At 45.2% G+C, this 18,237-nt stretch overlaps 1 protein-coding gene across 3 annotated transcripts in view; it reads right to left on the bottom strand.

Moving 5' to 3' along the window:
* Window positions 1-10,740, bottom strand: part of dbnlb (drebrin-like b) — a 40,080-nt gene extending 29,340 nt beyond the window's left edge. For 2 of the 3 annotated variants that reach the window (XM_048522826.2, XM_048522827.2), the window contains exons 1-3: window positions 10,596-10,739; window positions 3,746-3,801; window positions 527-639 (exon numbers count right to left, since the gene is read on the bottom strand). In XM_048522826.2, coding sequence (XP_048378783.2) covers window positions 527-639; window positions 3,746-3,801; window positions 10,596-10,678 — 252 coding nt within the window. In that variant the 5' untranslated portion in view covers window positions 10,679-10,739. Of the gene's footprint in view, window positions 1-526; window positions 640-3,745; window positions 3,802-10,595 lie in introns of all 3 variants that reach the window. The other variant, XM_059641144.1, reaches the window with a different exon arrangement.
* Between the last annotated feature and the right edge of the window lie 7,497 nt (window positions 10,741-18,237).

Below are 18,237 nucleotides of genomic sequence, written 5' to 3'. Positions count from 1 at the left end.
TCCATTTGTCCCAACTTTTACAAATAATCCCAAGGGTTCACAACAGTTTCCTAATAGATCTGCATCTCTGCCTTCAACTTCTCTTCAATAAAAGGAAAAATAACCTCTTCAAGTGACAGCACCATCACACACATTTGCAGCTTTTTATCACCTAGTACCATGTGTCCCTCAAAAATGGACAGAAAACACTGCTTTCAACATCATGGCTCTCTTGGAAACAGATTCTAAAATAAGAAAGGAGATAAAACTGACTTGTAGTGATACCATGTTACACACAGCATAAATATATGCAAGAGTAGATAACTATGTTTCTGGTAACTACACAAAAGGTTAAATCCCAGGCAACGTGCAAAGCAGGACTAGGCTCAAGAGTGCCTCTGCATTGGCACTGCATTATCAAAATTTCACATGCACAGTGACTATCTACCAATCACCTTCAAGTAAGAAAAACACACCATCATCCTTTACTGAAAACGATCAAATTAACTTGAGATGAGGGATAACAGTGCTGTAATTCAATACTTACCCAGTTGATGAGGACATATTTGGGTAATCCTGAATTGGGGTCTTTCACTCGACAAAAAGCGTACATCACTTTCCCACTGTTTAGTTCATCCACCAACTCCTCAAGGCCCCCATCTGACAAAGACAAAAGTAAACTCGGTGTAAGAGGTGTGCACAGCCACATTCTTAGATTCCTGGTCTTTCAAGGGAGGAGCTTGACACTTGGATTTAATAATAATGGCACATCCTGATAAAGGACGAGAAGGTGGCAGCCTTATCGATGAAGAAGTTACAGGGTTAGAGGCTGTAAGTCAAAGAGGACACCAAGTTTGTTAAAAAGCTTTGCTCAGCCTGAGAGAGCATGAAATTAGTGGCAATATAGCGTATGGAATGAGCTACCAGCAGAAGTGATTGAGGATAAACAACATTCAAAGGGCAAGATTTGAAAAGACAAGGACCCCGTGCAGGGAAATGGGATAAGCGCGGATGGACATTTTGGTTGACACAGACGAGTGCCGAGGGTGGCATGGTGGCTCAGTAGTTAGCACTGTTTTCTCAGTGCCAGGGACTCAGGCTCTCCTTGTGTCTTTCTGAGTTTCCTCCAGATGCTCTGGTTTCCTCCCACAGTCCAAAAATGTGCAGGCTAGGAAAACTGCCCACAGTGTTGAGGGATGTGTAGATTAGGTGAGATGCTCCGAGAGTCAGTGGGGACTTTTTGGGTCAAAGGGCCTGTTTCCATGCTCTGGGGATTCTATAAAAGTTAGGGACAAAGGGCCTGTCTCAGTGCTATGAACGGACAATTGCCCCTGCCTTCCCAAGTTTAAGTGGATATATGAGCAGCTCTTCCAAGACAGTATGCTCAGACAAGCAGTCTGAAAAGCTGCATGAAAGGGGGAACCTAATCTCATGTCTGAAAGAGATGGTTTGCTAAGAAGCTGGGGGAATCATTGATCAATGGAAGACTCACTGGAAAAGGATGTGTGGTAAAAAGAGATGTACTGTCCAGGGTTGACAAGTGAGGGAAATTTAAGTGAGCTAGATGAGGCATTAACCTTGACAGGTTAACAGTGAAGTATTATGTAATGGTCACCCACTGGTTGTTTCAGGGCTACAACAACAAAAAAAAAACGCTGATTGAAAAGATCCAGGGCACTGTTACCACTATGTAGAAGCTGACCAAAGATAGAATTGAAATTCATTTCCCTTCATCTTCACCCAAGACCATACGATATAGAAGAATGAGGCCATTCAACTCATTGAGTCTGCTGTGCCGTGGTTGATACGTTTCTCAACCCTATTGTCCTCCCTTCTTGGAACCCTTGATTCCCTTACTAATTTAAGTATTGATCTGTCTTAACTACAATCAGTAATTCCACGGCAATGAGTCCCATGGTTCACCACGCTCTGGCTGAACAAATTCCTGCTCATTTCAGTTTGAAGCATCATCTGTCTTCTGAGGCTGTCTCATTGGGTCCTAAGCCTTTTAATGGAAACATCATCTTCACATCCACTCTATTCAGGCCTCTCGGTTTTTTTTTTAAAGTCTTAACCAGATTCCCCCTCATCCTTCTCAACTTCATGGAGTTCAAACCAAGAGTCCTCAACCACTTCTCATGTCGAGACCTTAAGCATTCGTGTTCACCTCCTCTGGATCCCTCCAAGGCCAGTACATTCTTCCTTAGATCCAGGGCCCAAAATTGCTTATAATGTTCCAAATGCAATCTGACCAAAGCCTTATACAGCCTCAGTAGTGCATCTCTGCTTTTGTTTTCAAGCCCTCATGAAACGAATGTTTACACTGCATTTGCCTTCCTAACTGCCAGATGAACCGATGTTAACCTTAACAGAATCCTGAACTGGGACTCAAAGTCCCTTTATGCTTCAAGTGTTTGAAGCTTTCCCCATTTAGAAAATGGGCTACACCTTTATTCTTCCTACCAAAGTGTGTAACTTTACACTTCCCTACAGTATGTTCCATCTGTCACTTCTCTGAACATTCTTCTGGCTTGTCCAAATCCTTCCTGCTTCCTCAACACTACTGCTCTTCCATCTTTCTCCGGGCTATCTGCTTACTTAGGAACAACGCCCTCAGTTCTTTCATCCAGATGGTTAATATATAACGTGATTAATTGTGGTTTCAACACAAACCCTTGTAGAACTCCTCTAGTCACCAGCTGCCATCCTGAAAAAGATCCCTTTACCTCTTACTCTTGCCAGTCAGCCAATCATCTATCCATGGCAATACCTTGCCCCTAATACCATGGGGTCTTATATGCTTTATTCATTCATGGGATGAGGGCATTGCTGGCTAAGCAGTAGTTATTGCCCAACCCTAATTCACTTCAGAGTCAACCACATTGCTGTGGGTCTGGCATCACACGTAGGCCAGACCAGGGAAGGATGGCAGTTTCTTTCCCTAAAGGGCATTAGTGAACCAGGTGGGTTTTTCCAACAATCAACAATGGATTCATGGTCATCATTAGATTTTTAATTCCAGAAATTTTATCCGATTCACATTCCACCATTGCCCATGGCAGGATTCGAAGCCGTGTCCCCAGAACATTATGAGTCCCTGGATTTACAGTTCAGTGATAGTACCACTAGGCCATCAGCTCCACACAAAGAGCCTCCTGTGCAGCACCTTGTCAAAGGCTTTCTGGAAATCCAAACAGATCACATCCATTAGCTCTTCTTTGTCAAATTTGCTCGTTACCACCTCAAAGAATTCTAAAAGATTTGTCAGATGTGACCTCCCTTTGATGAAATCACGCTGACTCTCTCCCTGTTTTACCGTGCACTTCCAAGTACTACATAATCACATCCTTAATAATAAACTGAATGTAATCTTAGCAGTGATAGAGGTCAGAGTAAATGGTCTATAGTTTCCTATCTTTTGTTTCCCTCTCTTCTTAAACAGGGGTGCCTCTTTGCCATTTTTCAATTCTCCCGGACTCCAGTGATTCCTGAAAGATCATCACCAATGCCTCATCAATTGCGTCCAGCTATCATCTTCTGAACCCAGAGGTGTTGTCCATCTGGTCTGGGTACAATTAAACAAGTATTTCACAAAGGGACAAAACACAATTAGCCTCAGGCAGCAAGGTCTTGTTATTGCATCTGGGCAGATCAACTCTAACTAGTCCAGTGTCGAACCAAGAACTCCATTCATTTCACAGTGATGTTAACTATGTTAACCTGATAAGTACCAGCCACAGATGACAAGTAGATGAAGTGACCTCACCTCCAGTCCCTGCCACCCGCAGGTCATTGCTGTTGCCTTCATATGTAAAAAGTGCCCTGAAAAACAGAAAACAAGACAATCAGATTTCCTCTCATCCTTATAGAGAGCACCCAGCTCTTGAAAGGAAATGAGCTGCATTGACAAATGCTGCCATATGCAGCCATCACTTGGCATTATTCCAATAACACTTACATACATAGGCAATGTTGTTCACCACATTCTCAGTTAATGATGGCCAATTCAAACAGGCCACACTTCAAATGCAAACCTGCCATCTCAGTCCCCGTAAGCCAGGAAATTCTCACCTCATTCAAAAGACAGCAAACAGTGTTGCAACCACTCGATGATTAGCACTATGGGGTTTTGTTTGTCTCCAACAGTGGCCTTAATTGATACTGGGCCAACAGCCTCTAACTGCCACGCTAGATACATTAGAGGAAAATACAGGAACGAATCAGAACCGTGGCAGACTGAGTGTTCCTCTGACTTAGCATGAACTAGCCAAATTGTACAGACTAGTGTCTGTCAAACGGAGACTCAAAATTTTAAAGATCTGTCACAGCAGCTGAGTGCTGGGTGTCCACCTGCTTGTGACAAACCATTACTCAGCTCTGCTACTACTTTGCACTGGAAGGAGGAGAACTTACATGACTTCAAACAAACTGCAATTCCAGGCCCAGTAGTATCAGATTTTTCCATGTAGCAGACTGCTCAGCTTTTATTCAGTTGACTTCATGCTTGTGGCACCAAGAGAAATCATGGGCTTCATAGGACCTCCCATCTCCCCAAACTTGCTATTTTCCTGTTGACTGTGTGTAAACTAAATTTTCACACTACTTTTACCCTAGTTTTGCAAATACTTTAATTCTCAAATCATTACTCAATTCCCTTTTCCAGTCTGTTTCCAGCACTTTTTCACAGATCATAGCAGCTCTGCATTCAAAGAGCAGGTTTTATCTGTGATCTTAACATTGTATCCGCTCCTACCAGAAGGAAGTCCTTATTGACTTCCTTCTCAAAACCACTCAGAATTTTGCAGACTTCCAGACTTTAACTAAATTAACTGAGCAAGTCAGGCCAATAGAGGAGCTATTTTATAACCAACCTGTTTAAGGACCGAAGCCTTCCTCCTTAAAAACAGGCTCTGATACTTGGTCATCCCCTTCTTCACTCAAAGTAGTGTTAGGAGCTTGGTCAGGAATGTGAGCATACAAAGCATGATAAAGGGCTATTACATTGGCAGAGAGAAGTTTGAAAAAGTGTACATCACTGGAAAAGAAACATGTGGAGCAATCGCCAGGCAAGACAACAGACCCTGATTAGGAACAACTTAATGTGTGCAGATTCAACAACAGTGAGAATGCTTCATCGTAGATTCTTAGAACCATGGAGACCATTTTGCGCATGACATCTGTGCTGCCCAAAGTTTTGTTGATAATGTTACAGTGGAGAGGTTCTGCTCAGCCCTTCTACACACCTAAACTGCAACAAGGAGGCCATTCAGTGCTATAAGCCCAATAGTCTTTTAGTTAGATCAATGTCAATGCTGTCATGAAACCACTCCCAAACAGAAATCTATCATTCCTCGCACCAGCGATTTCAATTGCAGACTACAAATCCTGTTGAAGTGTTTCACACATTTCTCCAACTGAGTAGTCACATCAAGCCTCATCAGTCCGAGCTTCAACTCGATTCTCATGTCCTGGGCTTGCCCAACCAGAGGAATAGTTTACCCATAGTGTTTTCAATCATTCAACTTTAAAACATCAGAACTTCAATGAATTGATTAGTGATCAAAACACTGCCTGTGTGTGGGATCTTACTAAGCGCAAATAGGCTGTTGAGTCCTACATTACAATCATGGCCAGCAGTCAACTACTTGGTGCACTCTGAACCATTTGGGGCATAATGACATTGACAAAAGAGGGATTGACGATGGCGTGGTGCCATTAATAATAATAGTTATTGCAATCTTATTAATAAAGATTTAATAACTTGGCTATTAATTCATAACTCAGCTCATATTCTGAGCCGGGTTTGACTCCCATCACAGCTGAACTCAGTGTCTGGAATTAAGAATCTTTGGTGAGGAGCGCTCTGCATTATGATAAGAATGATGAAATGAAACCCACTTTTAAGACGGAAACTAAATTATTTTGTAATGACTTGAGCCCAGAAACAAAACTGAAGGTCTTTCGAAGGCCATCAATGACTTCAACTCACATGAAATGGAGAAATCTGGAATCTGATAGGAAACCACTGACAGGATTATCCAAGTTGAGAAGACAGGCTTGATGAACTGCACTGTTTGTCTCCATTAATGTTTTAATTCTCTAAAGCAAGTGGCATCTGCTGTACAGTACTTTAGAAAGTTAGTCAGTTGAACAACAGGGCAGAAAGCTCACTCCAAAAACCTGGGCTATGGTCATGTGTCCAATAACAAAATCTTCACTGTCTTAATAAAATTACCAGAAAACAGCACTGACAGCAAACCATAGCTGAAAAGATTTTGTGCCTCCAGCTGTGTCAAATTCAGACGACAATTGATTCTCTATTTCAACATTTGCACAGACATGTTGCTGGGGTCAAAGCAACTGAGAGGGGCAGTGAATTGTGGTTAACCATCATATAAGCACTTCACGTTTGTGAATATTTATAGGTTCACACCAGTCCTTTTGACTTACCGAGTTTTGTTCAGCATGACAAAATAATTTCACACTGCATCTCAGCTTTATTTTTGAAAGTCTTATTTAATATAACGAACGCAAAAAGCAACAGACTTTAAATACTTGACTAATACCTTGGATTTTGTTCTTTTAAAAAGGCTGAGGTGCAGCCAGATTGAGACTGTGATACATATGGACTGGATTCAGAACAATTATTTCTTCTTGAGAGGAAGAGCTATAAAATGGCCACTAAAAAATCCTCACAAGGAATTCAGAAGAAAGCTCTTATACAGAGCTTTGGGAGCATGCAAAATTCACTCTCATAGGGAGTGTTTGAGATGAATGATGTAAATCATTTAAGAAGCTGGAAGTACTCAGAGTGGAAAAGGAACTGTAGGGTTAGATAAGCTTTTTCAGTTTAACCAGAACGAATAATACAAGTTGTCCGTGTACCACAAGCACCAATGTAGACCTGTTGGTAATCAGTGATTAGGAACAGGCCCACATACTAAATTGCTTATCAGCGAATAACAATCTGAACATAAAGTAAATTGCAGATGTACAAAGCAAGGCTTTGCTCAAGCAATGGGAGTCGAGGTTAGGAGGTGGCACCAAGAAAAGTCAAACCAAAGTCACAGATGGAGTCTCTCCGTGACTCTCTTGTCCGCTCCACACTCCCCTCCAACCCCACCACACCCGGCACTTGCCCCGGCAATCGCAGCAAGTGCTACACTTGCCCTCACACCTCCTCCCTCACCACCATCCCAGGCCCCAAGATGACTTTCTACATCAAGCAGATGTTCACCTGCACATCCGCCAATGTGATACACTGCATCCACTGTACCCGGTGTGGCTTCCCCTACATTGGGGAAACCAAGCGGAGGCTTGGGGACCGCTTTGCAGAACACCTCCGCTCAGTTCGCAATAAACATCTCCACCTCCCAGTCGCGAACCATTTTAACTCCCCCTCCCATTCCTCAGATGACATGTCCATCCTGGGCCTCCTGCAGTACCATAATGATGCCACCCCAAGTTGCAGGAACAGCAACTCATATTCCGCTTGGGAACCCTGCAGCCTGATGGTATCAATGCGGATTTCACCAGCTTCAAAAATCTCCCCTCCCCCCCACTGCATCCCAAGGCCACCCTAGCTCATCCCTGCCTCCCTAACATGTTGTTCTTCTCACCTATCCCTCCTCCCACCTCCCTTTCCTACCTACTAACCTCATACTGCCTCCTTGACCTGTCCGGACTGACCTATCCCCTCCCTACCTCCCCACCCATACTCTCCTCTCCACTTATCTTCTCCTCTATCCATCTTCAGTCCGCCTCCCCCTCTCCCTATCCCCCTTTTCTGATGAAGGGTCTAGGCCCGAAACGTCAGCTTTTGTGCTCCTAGGATGCTGCTTGGCCTGCTGTGTTCATCCAGCTCCACACTTTGTTATCACAGATGGAGCGTGCTCATGATTGCATTTTGGCAGTTAAACTAAAATCCAAGTGGCGACATGAACAAATCAGCATAAAGCATGCAAATTTTGCCATGTGGCTGGTGTTGTGCAATCACTAGTTCCTGATTTCCTGTTCTTCCTGTTTGTTTAACAGCTCAAGTTCTTCTTTCACAGTCCTTGACCAAAGTCAAACATCTTTCAGCTTTCTTTGCTTCTAATAAAACAGATCTGATTTCTTTAATCTATCCTCATATCTGAGATTTCTCAATCCTCGAAACATTTCCAAAAACATCTTCTGCACTATCTCCGTCTTTACATCCATTCTTAAATGCAGCACACTGAACTAGATGCAGTACTGCAAGCTGAGGCCAAACTAGCAACTTATCCAAGTTCAACACAACCTACTTGCTGTTGTACTCTATGTCCTGTGAATAAAGCCTTGGATACTGACTGCTTGAGTATTTTTTTCCTCAAACTGTCCTGTCATCTGTAATGATTTTTCCACCTATTCATCCAGTTTCTGCTGTTCCTGCACCCCTTTTCAAGTTTTTTTTCATTATTTTTCCATGTTCTTCCTACCAAACTTTACACATCTCTACACCAAGTTTCATCAACTGCCTATCAGCACATTCCATGAATTCTTCCGTCATTTTGAAATTCTACACCATTCTCCTTGGTTAAATATGTTTCATAGTTTTGCATCCTCTGCAACCTTGGTAATTATGCCCTTGCACAAGACGGCCTACACTTGTAACATATCTCAGGGAATGTCCCAACATAAATCCCTAAGGCATGCTTTATGACACTGTCTTCCATCCCAAATATGTGCATTAATCAATACTCATGGTTTTCTGATAAACATCCAATTCTTTATCAGTGTCCTGGCATAACTCTTTACACTGACTTCCTGTTCCACAGTTAAAAACGGAAAGAATTGTATATGCCTTCTTATAGTACCTTACTTGTTCTGTCACTTACAGGGATCTAATTGCATTGGTTCTAAAGTCCCTTTCTTCCTCAAGATCTATATCCAATCCCTTTCAAGATGGTGGCTGAATAGCATGCACGTGGGCTGCTGCTCCTGCAAGGTATTTGGCAGCAAGAGCAGCCGCAGGCTGTTAGGCAGCAAGTACTGGCAGCCCAGGGTAGCTGGCACTCCAAGGCGGAAGTGGGAGCAGGAACAGCAGCCAGCCCAGAGTAGTGACAGGGGAGAGGTCAAGTCATTGAGTGCAAACTCGAAGTGGCCAGGTCCTTATGGACTATTGTGTTTAACTATTAACTGTGTTCCTTTGCTTTTCTACTTCTTACAAAGGAGGACAGTAATGTTTCACTTTTTATAAAACTTTGTTTTCTTTATTTTTCTGCTTTGTGCTAAGATTCTATACCTCACTACCTTTGCACCTACAATAGCACCGCAAGTGGCAAGTTGTAATCTATTAACATTCATGTGAACAAGCCAAACTTAATTCAAACAATTCTACTCCACCCCTTAAATTTGTTTGCTTTACCCATTCACATATCTCATTTATTCTTTAACATTTAGTTTCACTCACCAAGTCAATGCACAGCATCTTGCTATCATTTACAACTTACGCTGCATCAACTACATGGCCAATTTAGGCTATTATCAGCAATTATAACCACTTAATTTATACTCAAATGTAAATACAAATATACACCTCCTGGTCATTCTCATAAGCTAAAGCCCAACAGAATTTATTATTGGATCCCATTAAATTATCATCCATCTACCATGTAGCTTTGGCACAGCTCTTCTGGAAATACAAGTGTATACTCCATAAATGATTCTGGGGATAAGAATTTCAGTGAAATAAGATTGTGATTGCAAGTGAGTGACTGCAGACGTAATTTTCAGAGAAGACTGGAAGATGATTTGACAAAGGTATTCAAAATCATATTCAAAATCCAATCCCAAGTCTGGATAAAAACAAAAAAAACAATGCAACTAATGGAAGCCAGAGGTCACAGATTAAACTCATTGACAAAAAAAACATCAAGAGGAGAACTTCCTTTCATGCAGCAAGTGGCTGGCAGCTAGAACCCGAGTGGGCAGTGGAGTTAAGGTGACTGGAGACATTCAGATAAGATTTTTGACTGTTGTCTGGCAGCACGGTGGCTCAGTGGTTAGCACTGCTGCCTCATGAGGGACCTGGGTTCAATTTTACCCCCCAGGCAACTGTCAGTGTGAAGTTTGCATATTCTCCTTATGTCTGTGTGGGTTTCTTCCAGGTGCTCTGGTTTCCTCCCACAGTCCAAAGATGAGCAGGTTAGGTGGACTGGCCATACTAAATTGCCCATAATGTTCAGGGATGTGTAGATTAGGTGGGTTTATAGGGGGATGGATCTAGGTGGGATGCCGAGAGGGTTAGTGTGGAACTTGTTGGGCTAAAGGGCTGTTTCCACACTGTAGGGATTCTCAGAATGTGTGCACAGGGAGGCATGGCAACAGTACAGAGTCAAAGTCTGATCGGGAGAGGCACCATAGACACAACGGGCCGAACAACCCCCGGCGTCGAAAGGCTCGAGTCCTTCTCCACACAAACGAACACCACACCCAGCAACCAAACTTCATCAGTCAATGTTACACCTTCAACAAACTCGAAAAGGAGCCTCTACTCCCGACCACCTGCAACCTTCCGCTTTCCCTTCCCCTCCTCAAAATCCAGGTTCAATCTGGAACCTACTGAATCTTCTTTCGCCCTGACCACAACTCACCAGTCAGTAGCGGCCTTGTCGTTTACCACATCCTGATAGGCAGCCTGCAGAACGGGCCCATTGCGACTGAGGTTCAGCGCCATTTTTCCTGAGCGGCAACCACGCAGGCGCACAACACACCCTTTCTCCAGGACCTCCGCGCATGCTCTGAGTACTGCAGCCACATGCCCGCCCCACAGCCGCCGGCGCGACTCCAAACGCGCATGCGCGCCGGCTCGGGGTCCGCATTTTCCCAACGCTCTGTTTCAGACAGCGACAACCCAGCAATTAATCAGAACTTCTCCGTCCACCCCCTTTCCAAAGGCAACACAGTATCTGTTAACTGAAAGCCAACCTCTAAAGTATTTTTGTCAACTAACCAACGACACCTCCTCGGCTCCATAATAAAGGGGTAAATGCGTTCGGTCAACTGAACCCAGTCTTAGATAATAAAATGTGAGGCTGGACGAACACAGCAGGCCAAGCAGCATCTCAGGAGCACAAAAGCTGACGTTTCGGGCCTAGACCCTTCATCAGAGGGGCTCTCTGATGAAGGGTCTAGGCCCGAAGCGTCAGCTTTTGTGCTCCTGAGATGCTGCTTGGCCTGCTGTGTTCATCCAGCCTCACATTTTATTATCTTGGAATTCTCCAGCATCTGCAGTTCCCATTATCTCTGAACCCAGTCTTATACCGGTGGACGTCAATCCTATCCAGCCGCTCATGGTAGGCAGCGAGGGTGAGAGGCAAAGACCTTTGCAGAAAGTCTAGCGCCGGCGTCGGGCGTCGCGCGAGAAAGACAGCACGTGCCTCAGTCTGAGTGACATATGGGCAGAGCCGTAGGAGCGCAGTTCCCGCCCCCACCAGAGAGCCAATCGGGAAGCGGGGTGGGGACGAACATAGTGCGGATTGGATGACGGACTGTTTCCTCTAATGAGATAACAAGGTGTGGAGCTGGATGAACACAGCAGGCCAAGCAGCATCAGCAGAGGAGTCGCGAGGCTGATGTTTCGGGCCTACTCCCTTTTCCGCCAATGAGCCGGGAGACGGTGTGTACGCCTCAGCGAATGGGAAGAACATCTCGGCCGAGGCCTTAAGGGGTCGCGGTGGTTGGGGGTGGGAGCACGCGGGCAACGGTCGTTTGGATGACGGAGTTTTTTTTCCTCCAATGAGTGGAGAGCTAGTGTGTACCCCTCGGCCAATGAGGGGCGGCAAGGCGATGCCGGGTGTGTCCTCCTGTCGCGGGCTTTGGCGCGGTGCTTGTGGCGAGTGGCCGTGGGTTTGTTGGTGAGGGGAGAGTTACCACCGCAACTACTGTCCCCAGGGTGGGACGGGCCCAGGGGCGTGTATCCTCAGTCTGGGTATCCTTCCCTAACCGATTCGGAATTAATAGGTCAGAGCGTTGCTCGTGGTGCCGGGAGGTACCAGTTCTGTGAGGGTCTACATTCTGGTTTTGGCCCAGTGAGCAAGGGAAAACTCTTACAAAAGGATTGTTAGCTGGGTGAAGATCAGTGTTCAGTTGAAATGAAAAACTGCTTTTAATTTTCCTTTTACAAACCCCAAAGGCTAGGAGATGGCAAGGACTGCAGATGCTGGAAGTATGAGTTGATAAAGTATGGAGTTGGAGGCTCGTACCAGGTCAGACAGTTTCTGAGGAGTAGGAAAGGGCCCCAACCTGAAACGTTAGACTTTCCTGCCCCTCCCAAGATTAGTCTTTGGTCTGGCTTTTACGTTAAAGGAAAGGTGGATGGTGTCAGGGAAAGGTTGCCAGCAGCATAAAAACAGATTGGAAGAACTTTGGCAAATACTTCAACAACTGGTAAAAAAAGTAACGAAAGCTAGTGTTAGTCTTCCGGGGACGTCTGAGACTTTGAACGCATGGTTTGTAGCTGTCTACTTGTCAGGAGACTGGGGAAAGTCTTCCCAAAGATAAGCAAACAGTCACGAGGTGATAGGGAGGAATGCATTTCGAAAAAATGTAATCACTATCACCAAAGCAAAAGTGCCAGGATCCAATGGCCTATATCCAAAGATCTTAAAGAGAACTGGCTGCACAGATAGAGATAATGGGAACTGCAGATGCTGGAGAATCCAAGATAATAAAATGTGAGGCTGGATGAACACAGCAGGCAAAGCAGCATCTCAGGAGCACAAAAGCTGAAGTTTCGGGCCTAGACCCTTCTTCAGAGAGGGGGATGGGGTGAGGGTTCTGGAATAAATAGGGAGAGAGGGGGAGGCGGACCGAAGATGGAGAGAAAAGAAGATAGGTGGAGAGAGTATAGGTGGGGAGGTAGGGTAGGGAGGGGATAGGTCAGTCCAGGGAAGACGGACAGGTCAAGGAGGTGGGATGACGTTAGTAGGTAGATGGGGGTGCAGCTCGGGGTGGTAGGAAGGGATGGGTGAGAGGAAGAACCTGTTAGGGAGGCAGAGACAGGTTGGACTGGTTTTGGGATGCACTGGGTGGAGGGGAAGAGCTGGGCTGGTTGTGTGGTGCAGTGGGGGGAGGGGACGAACTGGGCGGTCACCCTCAACAACTTCTCTTTTGACTCCTCCCACTTCCTACAGACTAAGGGGGTGGCCATGGGCACCCGCATGGGCCCCAGCTATGCCTGCCTCTTTGTAGGTTACGTGGAACAGTCCCTCTTCCGCACCTACACAGGCCCCAAACCCCACCTCTTCCTCCGGTACAGTGATGACTGTATCGGCGCCGCCTCTTGCTCCCCAGAGGAGCTCGAACAGTTCATCCACTTCACCAACACCTTCCACCCCAACCTTCAGTTCACCTGGGCCATCTCCAGCACATCCCTCACCTTCCTGGACCTCTCTGTCTCCATCTCAGGCAACCAGCTTGTAACTGATGTCCATTTCAAGCCCACCGACTCCCACAGCTACCTAGAATACACCTCCTCTCGCCCACCCTCCTGCAAAAATTCCATCCCCTATTCCCAATTCCTCCGCCTCCGCCACATCTGCTCCCACGATAAGACATTCCACTCCCGCACATCCCAGATGTCCAAGTTCTTCAAGGACCGCAACTTTCTCCCCACAGTGATCGAGAACGCCCTTGACCGCGTCTCCCGCATTTCCCGCAACACATCCCTCACACCCCGCCCCCGCCACAACCGCCCTAAGAGGATCCCCCTCGTTCTCACACACCACCCCACCAACCTCCAGATACAACACATCATCCGACACTTCCGCCAACTACAATCCGACCCCCACCACCCAAGACATTTTTCCATCCCCACCCCTGTCTGCTTTCCGGAGAGACCACTCTCTCCGTGACTCCCTTGTTCGCTCCACACTGCCCTCCAACCCCACCACACCCAGCACCTTCCCCTGCAACCGCAGGAAATGCTACACTTGCCCCCACACCTCCTCCCTCACCCCTATCCCAGGCCCCAAGATGACATTCCACATTAAGCAGAGGTTCACCTGCACATCTGCCAATGTGGTATACTGCATCCACTGTACCCGGTGTGGCTTCCTCTACATTGGGGAAACCAAGCGGAGGCTTGGGGACCGCTTTGCAGAACACCTCCGCTCAGTTCGCAACAAACAACTGCACCTCCCTGTCGCAAACCATTTCCACTCCCCCTCCCATTCTTTAGATGACATGTCCATCATGGGCCTCCTGCAGTGCCACAATGATGCCACCCGTAGGTTGCAGGAACAGCAACTCATATTCCGCCTGGGAACCCTGCAGCTTAATGGTATCAATGTGGACTTCACCAGTTTCAAAATCTCCCCTTCCCCCACCGCATCCCTAAACCAGCCCAGCTCTTCCCCTCCACCCAGTGCATCCCAAAACCAGTCCAACCTGTCTCTGTCTCCCTAACTTGTTCTTCCTCTCACCCATCCCTTCCTCCCACCCCAAGCCACACCCCCATCTACCTACTAACCTCATCCCACCTCCTTGACCTGTCTGTCTTCCCTGGACTGACCTATCCCCTCCCTACCTCCCCACCTATACTCTCTCCACCTATCTTCTTTTCTCTCCATCTTCGGTCCGCCTCCCCCTCGCTCCCTATTTATTCCAGAACCCTCACCCCATCCCCCTCTCTGATGAAGGGTCTAGGCCCGAAATGTCAGCTTTTGTGCTCCTGAGATGCTGCTTTGCCTGCTGTGTTCATCCAGCCTCACATTTTATTATCTTGCACAGATAGAGGATCTTTTCTTTGTAATCTCCAACAATTTCTTCCATTTTGGGAAGGTACCAGAAGACTGGATTTGGAAACAAGGATATGTTCAAATCTTAAAAATCAGTTACCTTAAAAATCAGTTGTCAGAAATATTGTAGATCCCATTATTAAGGAGGTTATATAAAGTTACTTGGAAAATGGTGTTATCCAGCAGACCTGACACTATATGAATAGGAAAGCCTGTTTAATCAAGTTCTGAGGAAGGGTCTCCGGACCCAAAACATTAACTCTGATTTCTCCGTCACAGATGGTGCCAGACCTGCTGAACCTTTCCAGCAACTTTGTTTTTGGTCCTGATTTTACAGCATTTGCAGTTCTTTTAGTTTTAAAGTGACTCTCATAATGGATAGATGGAAACAAGTAGTTATGGTGTCTTTAGATGTCCAATTGTAATTTTATAAGCAGCCAAATCAAACAGCTTGTGGTGTAGATGGTATCAAATAAACATGTCTGAAGATTTGATTGGCTTACAGGAAGCAGAGAATAAGACAAGATTCTTTTTGGGTTGACAGTCATGGGTCTCCACTGGTTTCTCAATTGTTTATAATACATATTCATTTTTTCAATAACTGTACCGAACATATGCGATCAAAAGTTGATAATACCAAGGGAGGTAGAAAAGTAAAGTTGCCAAGATGAGGTAGATCTGCAAAGTATTATAGCAAGGTGAAGTGAATGGGTACAAGTTTTCAGAAGGGATATAATGTAGAAAGTTAGCAACGTTTTTATTTTGGCAGGAAGAATAGAATAGCAGTATGCTATTTAACTGATGGTAATGCAGAATACATCTGAGTGTTGTGGTACAAGGCTTTTAAAATTAAGTATGTAGACACAGCAAATGATTAGGAAGCAGGATGAAATATTGTTCATTGCAAGGGGAATATGATATCCAAGTCAAAGTTTAACTGCAGCTGTATAGGATATAGTTTTCTTCCACACAGTTCAGAGAAAGTTAACTTAGCTCATTCCCAGAACGAAGGGCTTATGAGAGGTTGAACAGGTTGCTGTGTTAGCATTGAAGTTTAAAAGAACAAGAGGTTACCTTGTGGAGATCTGATCCTGAGGGAACTTGGTAGGGTGGATAACGCGAGAATGTTCCCTCATGTGGGGCAGACTAAAATCTGATGAAGGGCCTAGCCCTGAAACGTCAGCTTTTGTGCTCCTAAGATGTTGCTTGGCCTGCTGTGTTCATCCAGCCCCACACTTTGTTATCTAAGAGTAAAAGGTCCCTGGGTTTAGATACATATGTGAAGTGAACTTTTCTGTCCCAGAAAGCAGCAGAGGCTGCATCATTCAGTATCTTGACAAGGTTAAGTTAGGGTGGTTCTGATAAAGAAGGGATCAGCGGTTCTAGTGTGTAGTCAGTAAAGTTTATTTGAGATCAGCCATGATCGTGTAGAGGATTCGAATGTCTACCACCTGCTCCTCAGCCTTGTCGGAGATGTGGAGGACAGCGAAGAAGGTTACCTCAGTACAATGAGATCTTTATCAGATGGGCCACTAGGCCGCGAAGTGGCAGATGGAGTTGAATGTGAGCTGCTGCGTTTTGGAAAGACTACTCAGGGCAGGACTTAATGATAAAGTTCTGGGGAGTGTTGCTGAACAAAGACACCTTGGAATCCATGTTCATAGTTCCTTGAAAGTGGAGTTGCAGGGAAACAGGATAGTTACGGCATTTGCTATGCTTGCCTTTATTGATTAGTGCATTGAGCACAGGAGTTGGGTGGACATGGAGCCAGCTGTATGGGACATTGGTTCGGAACTATTGGAATAGTGTGTGCAATTCTGGCCTCCCTGTTGTGAAACTTGAAAGGTTTCAGAAAAGATGTACAAGAATGTCGCCAGCGTTGGAGGGTTTGAGCTGTAGGGAGAGGCTGAATAGACTGGAGCTGTTTTCTCTGGAGTGTCAGAGGCTCAGGGTGACCTGATAGGGGTTTGTAAAATCATCAGGGGAACGGATGGGGTAAATAGACAAAGTCTTTTCCCTGCAGTGGAGGGAGTCCAAACTAGAGGGCAGAGGTTTAAAGGTGAGAGCGGAAAGATTTAAAGGGCAACCTCTTCACGCAGAGGGTGGTGCATTTAGGGAATGAGCTGCCAGAAAAGTTGGTACAGCCTGGTACAATTAGAACATTTAAAAGGCATGTGGATGGGTACACAAATAGGAAGGGTTTAGAGGGCTATGGGCCAAATGCAACTAGATTAATTTAGGATATCAAGTTGGCAGAGATGAGTTGGACCTGAAGATTTGTTTTCTGTGACCCTTTATTCCTATGTTTATTGCTGTTCAATGTGGAGACTGAGGAGACAGGCTGACCATACAGAAGTCTCTGAATGTCTGCCTTTATTTCCCTCCTTCCATCTTCCACTTCAGTAGGTCTTGCTGGATGACACAGGCTGCAACTTAAGGTGGTAGAGAAAGTTTGACTTGTTTGAAACTAAACTTGGTTATGCTGATAGATGGGTCTCTCGAAAATAATTGGATTCAGCGCATTTGAGAACATTCAGAGAGAAGGGTACAACGTAGCCCGCACCATATGTCATTTCTTCAGCTGTTTTTTATTCATTTGCAGAATGAGGGCATTGCTGGCTCTGTGAGGATTCGTTGCCCAGAAGGCAGTTAAGAGTCAGCCACGTTGTTGTGGGTCTGGAGTCATATTTCGGCCTGGCCAGGTAAGGATGCAGTCTCATTCCCTAAAGGGCAGTAGTGAATTAGATGTGCTTTTCCAACAATTGATAATGGTTTTGCAGTCATCTTTAGACTCTTAATCCCAGACTTTTTTTAAAAATTGAATTCAAATTCCACCATCTGTAATGGCAGGATTTGAATCCGGATTTCCAGATCATAATCTGGGTCCGAATAGCCCAGTGATAAAATCTCCAGGCTATCATCTGATTGAGAGGCACGTTGCCAGTCTCAATACTCTTCGTATCCAGGAGTAGACAAAAACTTGCCACTTGTTTGCCTTCCTTTTTGTAGGTATTGCCCACAACACAGCAAGTTGTCAAGTGGGATTTCATTTCTCTGCATTTTTTTTCCAGCTGAGAGCAGACCAACTCTAATCTGATGACTTCAGTAGATGCTGATTGCTGTCGCTTGAGACTTTTTCTCAGCTATGGTAGACAATACAACAGGTCAATCACACTCACTGTTAGATTGATTTCAAGCGCAAAAGGATAAACCAAGGGTGCACATGTTGATTTACTACTTCAGGCATGGATTTGGGGAAAGCACATGTAATGTTGGGAATTATTTCAAAGGCAATTGAATATAACAGTAGGAAAGCTTTGCTAAAAATTGTAAAGGCCCTCATCAGACCATGGTGAGAATTCCAAGAACAGTTTTGGGCCCATTGTCTAAGAAAGGGAAATTGGCACTGGAAACAGTCCAGAAAAGGTTCACTTGGCTGGTCCTAGATGTGGAGTGACTGTTTTTCTGAAAGATTGAGTAAATTGGGTGGGCATTT

Source organism: Stegostoma tigrinum, chromosome 40, assembly GCF_030684315.1.
Source record: "Stegostoma tigrinum isolate sSteTig4 chromosome 40, sSteTig4.hap1, whole genome shotgun sequence".
Taxonomy (NCBI): domain Eukaryota; kingdom Metazoa; phylum Chordata; class Chondrichthyes; order Orectolobiformes; family Stegostomatidae; genus Stegostoma; species Stegostoma tigrinum.
The sequence above is the reverse complement of the archived record's forward strand: the minus strand, read 5'-3'. Positions and strand labels throughout refer to the sequence as shown.